The 8450-nt window shown below is 48.0% G+C and overlaps 1 protein-coding gene across 1 annotated transcript in view; it reads right to left on the reverse strand.

Moving 5' to 3' along the window:
- Nucleotides 1-2772: 2772 nt before the first annotated feature.
- The window catches only part of LOC138142143 (gamma-aminobutyric acid receptor subunit gamma-4-like), a 59138-nt gene continuing 53460 nt past the window's right edge, over nucleotides 2773-8450 (reverse strand). The window contains exons 7-8 of the mRNA XM_069063123.1: nucleotides 6869-7074; nucleotides 2773-5625 (exon numbers count right to left, since the gene is read on the reverse strand). Of these exons, the coding sequence (XP_068919224.1) occupies nucleotides 4954-5625; nucleotides 6869-7074 (878 nt within the window). The 3' untranslated portion in view covers nucleotides 2773-4953. The remainder of the gene's footprint in view (nucleotides 5626-6868; nucleotides 7075-8450) is intronic.

The following is an 8450-nucleotide window of genomic DNA, read 5'->3' on the forward strand; positions in this document are numbered from 1 at the left end:
CAGGTCTCCACGACTCCTATTCCATTTATCTACCTACTGGGGTAGCTGCCTCTAGTCACTTAATTGCAAGTCTAACAGTGTCCACAGTGAGAGTCCTCTCATAATGATGAAATCACAGCTCCTTTCCATATAAGATTTTCTATTTACCCTATAGAATATCATCTGCAAATGCATTTCTCTCTTATTTTACATGGAAGATATAGAGCTGGAAGGGATCTAGTCCATATGCCTCATTTTGCAGAGGAGGAAACTGAGGCTCAGAGAGGGGAAGGAATTCTCCCTCCTTTCTCTATTTAGCTCTTTGACCACTTCACAAGTCATCAGCAAATACATTGCTCATCAGCATTGCTGATCCAAAAACCAATCAGTTTGATTCCCCAGGAGCAACTCTGGCCTATGAAAAGCTTGTGGAGGAAGGAAGTGAAATCAATAAAACAAGGTCTGGGAATTCTCTGAGGATCAAATGCACCTGCCTCTCCCTGATTCTTATTAAAATGGATATCAAGTGTTGCCTGAATTGCCTACCTGCCCAGGATTTATTGGCCTTTGAGAGTGTCTCTAGGACTCCCAAGGATTTATCTGCCAAGTCAAAGACAGACTGCAATCTGAGCTATGTTGCTTGAGAGTGTTCCCACACCAGAAGTTTCTTACTGTTGTTAAAATTGGCCTGTGCCAGGAGCCATTGCAACTTTTTAGGACCTGCATGTATCAGCTGAGGCTGGGAATATGCCTGGCACTTGACCCCAGGGTAGAGAAAACACTTGACAGCATAAATACCACCTAGGTCAAGGTGAGTGTAATCGAGTCCCTTTTCCACATGATCCTTTGCCTTAAAGGCCATGTTTCGGCCAACCCACTCTTCAGTACTTGCAGGGGGTGGATCCATCCAGCCCAAAGAGTTCTTACTATGATGAACACACTCTCTGGGGTTCACATCTGACTGCCATGGGGGATGAGGGAGCTAGGAGAAAGCATTTTTGGCTACTTAGAGACTGTTAACTCCTCTCCTTCTTGATGGATCCTTCCACTAGGAGTATGCTACCTTGTGTGAGAACCCAAGAATCTTTTGAGCCCAGGACCAAGAGAGCTTTTCTGATAGTGGTTAGTCCCGTGTGAATTCATGCAGCATTTCTCTATGTGGTAACCACTCATTACTGCCTGGCAATGGGGAAGGGTCATTCACTTGAACTTCTGACTATATGTCTTAGGACTCTGCATAGGGAAATTGTTCTCTGTTGACTTTTTTTTGCCTTTTTTGGAGGGTAATTGGGGTTAAGTAAATTGCCCAAGGTTACATGGCTAGTTTGTGTGTGTGTGTGTGTGTGTGTGTGTGTGTGTGTGTGTGTGTGTGTGTTAAGTGTCTGAGGCCAGAACTGAACTCGGGTCCTCCTGACTCTGGGGCCGGTGCTTTACTCACTGCGCCACCTAGCCGCCCCTCTCTGTTGACCTTTTGTTATTTTTTTTTAACCTTTTAACCACTGGGGGTTGAAATCTTGCTAAAGTGTCTGATCAAAGGTTTTAAACAGAGGACACGGAACATAAGTGAAGCTTTTCTTGGTGAGTTGGAGCCCTCATTGTGAGCATTGTTCTGGGAGATGTCATTAGGGCCTAGGAAGGGATGGGAGCCATTTTCTCCTTTGCAGTATGTTTCTAGAACATTGGATTTGGTAAGTCCTTGTGAGGGCTCTTTACAATTTTCCTGTTTCCTCTCTGTCAGACTGCTCTTTTCTGTTCCTTTTCAGTGTGATAGCCTTCTTCTCTTTCTAATACAATGCTTTTATTCGGTTATGAAGGGGTTACCAGCTAACAAAGTTATTTATTAGAACTATGTGCAAAATAAAAATAATTCATTTCTGAGAGAAAAGCTGAAGGCATCTCCTCCTCTGAGTAAAGTCTATGAACTCCACTGTATGGATTTCCCACCTTTTCTCCCAGCTCCTCAGAGGCCTTTTTTCACTTCTTTCTGGGTTCTTGGCAAAATTCTAGCTAGATGAGACTGGCAGATGCATGGTCTCTGGATAACTGAGGTGGTGTTATAGAGCGTCAGACCAGGCCCAATGGTTTTCCACATGGAATTCCCCATAACACCATCTGGATTATGTTCCTAAGTGGCTCTTTTCTTTTGGCAGGGAAAAGAGTGGATTGAGCCAAGCTCAGCAAAGTTTGGAATATTCCAGATGCCTTGTTTTATTCTTTTATGTACTTTCTTCTCCCTATGTGCTCCCCCTCCCACCTTGTCTCATTCCATCACCTACCATTTCTAGACTGTGTGATAATGTATGTTGGCTCTGTGGGAATCCTGTCTAAACACCACAGACCTCACATTTCAAATTCCCAATAGGTCAGAGGAGGGAAGTGCTGGGAGATCAGGGGAGCCTTCAGGATGCTGGGCAAAGCCAAAAGACCTGGGTAACTGTTGGGGGAGAGGGAGAAGCTCATTGTGTATGGGGAGGAGGGGAGTTTGAGGGATGGTGCGCTCTTGGCCTCCCCCTTTAGAGATGCCCCACTCTCAGATGAGGGCAGGCCACTGGGAATATGCCTTCTAGCGATGGGGAGAGGGCACAACAGTGCCAGGATTAGACCAGGAGTGACCCAGGCTCTTTTTCTCAGAATTCAAACACAAACATGGCCCCGATGTCGCAGAAGCAAACACACAACGGCTACTTTTGGTGCACACTTCAATAATAGATTTAATATTTTGCCCTGACATTTAGTTGAAGAAAGCAGACTGGTCTCTTTGCCCACCCCCCACCCCCCACCCCATTACCACAACATAAATACACCAATACATTTCTTTCACAGCTCATAAGCATTAGGGATCATCCAAGGTCATTGCTAGGGGGACCCAGAACAAGAGAAGGCTATTTGGGCTACTGCTGGATACAGAGCTTCAATTTGGACCCTTGTAAGACTTGATTAGGTCTTTTCTGTTAATCCCAGCATCCCTGACTTGGCAGAGGCACTGTCCAAGGGCTGTACTTGGGCCATGCCCTGGCCAATGGGACTCTCATTGTGCCACAATAGGTAGAGCAGTGGTTTGGGGCAGCTGGAAAACACCATGCCCCCAATCCAGGAGCTGAAGTGGCTACTGACTAGACTGATGAACTCTCCAGATGCCTGACCCTGTTGCCTGTCTCAGAAGAGTGACAACAGGCCCCTGTGGTATCCACCTCATCCTAAGGCATTGAAAATGATGGCAGATGCTTGCATGCCCCACAATGCCATTGGCATCATGAGCCATTGGCTCAACTATGTGGCTTCCTCTTGTCTGGCCTCAGTCTCCTTGTTTAGAAAATGGGAGAATGATCCTTGCCCTGCCTCTCTCAGAGACAGGCTCAAAGGAGATCATATAGGTGGAGACCCCTGGGAAAACAGGATGAGCTCCATGGATGAAAATGATCTGAGGTGTTCATGTCATTCTGCCCTTGGAGAAAAAGCTGAGTGTTGTGTGGTGCTTGAGGCCAGATTATGTGCTGTGCTTGGCTATGGGCCAGGGGTTGGCACTACAAAATGGGCTGTGTTTAGGGGATACAACTGAAATGGTCCAAGTGACTTGAAGCTATACAGCTGTATCATGGCCTTGGGCAAATCACAGAACCTCTCTGAGTTTTAGTTCCCTTGTCTGAAAAGTCTTAGAGTTGGGCAAGATGATGTGTAAAGTCTCTAATTTTACTTTTAGCCATGTGGCAGGTACTCTCCCCTCAGCTTGTCCAGATGGCCCTCTGTATAGGACCAGGAAAACACTAACAGGGTATAGTGTTAGGGCTACCTGGCCCTTTGAGACTGAGACAGGAAAGAGCATCCTTTTTTGGGGGGGTGCCTTAATGGCTCAGCCAGCTGCTGTGGACCTAACAGACCAATTTTGGTGGGATAGGAGGGCCCTACTGCCTAATTCTGGGGCAAATTGTGGGTAGGTGGGCTCTGAGAACCTCAAATCCTCAAGACTACAGTGTATGGCTTGTTTTACAAACATAGCTCGGGGAACAAATTATTATTTTGTAAAGTTATAGGTGAGTATGGAACCCTTCAGTTTAACTCTCAGTGAGATCCAGGCAGTGCCAAGAACAAAGCACCCAGTAGCTTGCCTCAGTAACATGTCAATGACCCTGCACTTTCTTGCCTTTTGGTCTCAGAAGTAAACAATGTGATCACCTCAAAGTAGCTATGAATGCAGCTTTTCCTGGCTTCCTTGCTTATGAATTCTCTGGAGACCTTTCTCTGGATTCCTCTCTGCCTCTGATCACTTGCAAATGGTAGACTGAGCAGGAAGGGACTCTGGGGATCACTCAGTGGTATCGTGGGGCAGTGGGGACAATGATGGATTTGAAGCTGGAGGACCATGGTCTGAATCTCTACCACTTACTACTTGTGTAACTTTAGGCAGGCCATTCTCCTCTTTGGGCCTTCATTTCTCTTCTATAGAAAGAATTAGGGGATTGGACTAGATGGTTTCCAATGTTTCTTCTATCTCAAACTCTATGGTCCAGTGGTCTAGACCAAGGCACTCATTTGACAGATCCAAAAATCAAAGGTTATCTAATCCCATTCCCTAATTTTGCAGAAGAAGAAACTGAATCAGAGAGTCAAAACAACTTGCCCAAGGTCAAAGAGGTAGTAAATGTCCTCATTCCAAATCAGATGAGATGCCTGGGAGTTGTCCATGGTTCTATCAACCAAGATCAAGATACAAGATAGAGGGAAGAGGGCACATGGGACTCACTTGGCTGTAAACAGGGAGACAAGAAGCCTTCTTAGGAGGTGTCTGGGTCACCCCAGGGGACAAGGAGGCAGAGTCAGGATCGAGCAAAAGCAAGATCCAGGAAGGGTTAGCTGGGGAACAGCAAAAAAGATACAAGACAACAATATTTCCAGCTGCTTCTTCTTCCCCTTAGCCATGATTGGGGGGCCCCTCCAGATCATCATCGGCGGCCTCTCCCCATGGAAACAGGGCATCTAGAGGTACAGATAGGCGATCCAATACACAATGTTGAACAGCAGGAACGCAGTGGGGAAGAAAACGCGAGAGTAGGTATCCAGGCGGGAGATGTGGATGCGGACACGGCCTTCCCTCCAGGTGCCTCTCTGGCAATCTTCAATGCAGCAGAAGAACTGCTGGCACTCCTTCCCAGGGCAGCATGTGGTCTCCTCCTGCTCTTCCTCTTCCTCGTCATCATCATCCTCTTCTTCCTCCACTCTATCTGGGACCCAGGGCATGCTGCTGGTGATGGTGATGGCAGTGAAGGCGGGCATGCCACTGACGCTAGCACCAGTACCAGTACCAAAAGTGGGGCTAGGACTAGCACCAAAAGTGGCACCAGCACCAAAAGTGGCGCTAGGACTAGCACCAAAAGTGGCACCAGCACCAAAAGTGGCACTAGGACTAGCACCAAAAGCGGCGCCGGGACCAGCGCCAAAAGCGGCACCGGGACCAGCACCAAAAGCGGCACCGGGACCAGCACCAAAAGTGGCACTGGCACCAGCACTGACGCAAAGACTGGGGCCAGGGCTGGCACTCAGATTGGCACCAAGAGTGGCACCAAGACTGGCACTAGCAATGGGGCTAGCCCTGGGGCTGGCCCTGGCACTGGCAATGGCACCAGCGCTGGCCGTGGTGCTGACAGGGCGCTGAAACCAAGCAGATGACAAAGGAAAGGAGGAATCAGTTAATGCTTCCTAAGCAGTGGACTTACCTAGCTCCCTCACCATCACTGATTAGCTGTGTGACCTTGGGTGAGTCCTTCCCCCCCCTCTGGGTTTCAGATTCTCTATCCATTAAATGGGGGTGAGTGGTGAGAAGACCTCCAAGAAAAGGGGCGAGAAAGGGGTTAAAATCCCTTCTCCTCTGCGTTCTCTGAGTCTGCTGTTGGCCATGTCTCTGAGTCAGCAGCAAAAGACTAGTTTTTTTATTCTGTTCCTGGGCCAGAGCAATAGACAAACACACCTAAAATCCACATTCTCTCCAGGGTCCAGTACAGACCAGCTCCCATTAACAGGAACTAAGCAGTCACTCCCATTCTGATGGCAATGCATTTGGAATTGCTCAGAATTAAGAGATCATTACTTAGGGCTTGGAAAGGCTTTTGTTATACAGGGCTATTTGATAGAATGGGATTTATTGGAGCTGAATTTCCCTGGAAGCTAGAAAAACTGGTTTTACCAAACTTTGGGCAAATTATTTAATGTCTCTCTATTCAGTTTGCTCAGCTTTCAAAAAAGACAAGCAGGGTTGGAAAGGGCTCTCCTGTAGAGGACCCTGGCAAGGTCTAAAACCAAGAACTAGGGTTCTTCAGGAGTTAAGAGATCAACATTTGAGAAGAGAAGAAACCTGTGCACCCAAAGTCTTGTTCTATTGAATTAGTTCCCAGGAACAGCTGGAACCCTGGGGAAACTGAGGCTCAGAGCCAGAAACTTGATAATGCACCCCCTCATTCTCCCAGAATGGCAGAGTTGAGAGGACCTTGGTAGGCAAATCATTTAACTCAAAAGGAAATTCCCACCAAAACATGACCTTAAAAATGGCTTCCCCCATGGCCTCTGCCTCCAGGGCTCCAGTGAGGGTGAACCCACTACACCACAAGGCATGTAGCCCTGTCTTTGTTGGGGCAACTCTCTACTTCTCCACTCTCCAACCGACCACTCATTCCAGAGGCGATGAATTCAGGTACTTATCTGCCTCTCTCTAGTATTCCCAAGCAGAAGATGAGACTGCCACTACCTTCTTCTTCCCCGGCTATCAGGCTGTGGGCATTATCCATGGGATAGTCATGAGGTATGGCCCAGACCCCTGAGATGGGTGGGGAATACTTGACTCTCTCACCCAACCTCTCCTCATCCTTTGATGACCCCTCACCCCCGGAACCTGACTTACTTGTCTGGATCTTCGGTTGCTGCCTCCTGCCAGCATCCTCCTGTTCCCCACTAAGTAATTGAGTGTGGCATACTCTATCAAGGCAGCAAAGACGAAGATGAAGCACACAGAGACAAAGAGGTCCATGGCGGTTACGTAGGAAACCCGGGGGAGGTGTTTTCGGGAAATGGTGCTCAGCGTGGTCATGGTGAGCACAGTGGTGATCCCTGAAAATCCAGGAGCAATAATGTCAGTGGCCGTTCATGGGAAGGGACATGCCCCCCAACAGGGCTTAGTGAGGAAATGGAAAGCAAATTCTTCAATGGGGAAGAGGTCTGGTCTGCCTCCACCCCATCCAATGCCAAGCTCAGGGGTGGGGCAGTCCTTAAGGAAGGTGACTGTGTAGTCCTCTAGTGCTCTCAGGTCAATAGAAGTCAGGAGATGACTTTGTGCTTCCAAAGGGAGAGGGTAAGAATGGCGTGGCAGATAGACCAGTGCACTGGGAATCTGGGGATATGGGTTTGAATCTTGGCTCTGTTACTGACTCCACCAGTATGGCCTTAAGGAAATCTGGACCTCGGTTTCCTCCTCCTTAAAATGAGAATATTGAATCAGAGGGCCTTAGAGAACACCCAGTTTCATCATTTCATTTTATAGATGGGGAAACTGAGATGTCTTGTCCATGTTCACACAGTGAAGAGTAGAGGTATGTCCTCTGACCCCAAGGCTGGAGCATTTTCATACAATCCATCACCCTGTCTCTCCAAGTTAGGCAGGTTCTGCTTGACCCTGGAGGGTAGAACAGAGGTTTCCAAGGAGGCAGAGGAAGGCCTTTGTACCAAGGCTGGGTTACCACCTGCCAGGGAGGTTCTCCCTACCCTAACAGGCTGTGTTCCTCTGTCACTCTCAGAGTACAAACGAACTAAATGAGTCACAAAATTCTAGAATGGCAGGGATGGAAGGGATCTCAGAACCCTTCTAGGTCAGGGCTAGGGAACCTGTGGCCTTGAGGCCCTCTAGGTCCTCAGGTGGGGCCTTTTAACTGAGTCCAAGTTTTACAGAACAGATCCTTTTCTTAAGGGGATTTGTTCTAGGAAGGTTGGATTCAGTGAGAGGGCTGCATTTGAGAACCTAGAGGGCCACATGTGTCCTCAAGGCCACAGGCTCCCCATCCCTGATCTAGACCAACCCATATCTAAACCAGAATACCTTCAATAGCAACCTCAAGTGGATCTTGAAAACAAACAGTAAGGAGGACCTGGATACTTTCCAAGGCAACCCATTACACTTAATGAGCTCATGGCTTTTCCTGTCGCCTTTGTCCTGGAAGCTCTGCCTCTCTGAGTGCAACCTAAGATTACATTCATTTCTTGGCTTCCATGTTACCCCATTGACTTATAGTGAGTTTGTGGTCTACTAAAACCCCTTGTTGGGAGCTGAAAATGAGTGGGAAGGTTGGTGCCCTCAAAGAGGAAATGGGCTCAGTGCCTTCCTCATCCTCAGATGCCCTATAGGAACATGGATTTTTGATGGGCCCCTCTGACCTCATTTCCACCAAGATACCCTAAGTTTTGCTCTCTTACCCAGTACCCCTCCACCCCTG

The sequence above is a fragment of the Petaurus breviceps genome, unplaced genomic scaffold, assembly GCF_028583685.1.
Source record: "Petaurus breviceps papuanus isolate PSGF00001 unplaced genomic scaffold, PetGlider_PUasm1.0 90535, whole genome shotgun sequence".
NCBI lineage: Eukaryota > Metazoa > Chordata > Mammalia > Diprotodontia > Petauridae > Petaurus > Petaurus breviceps.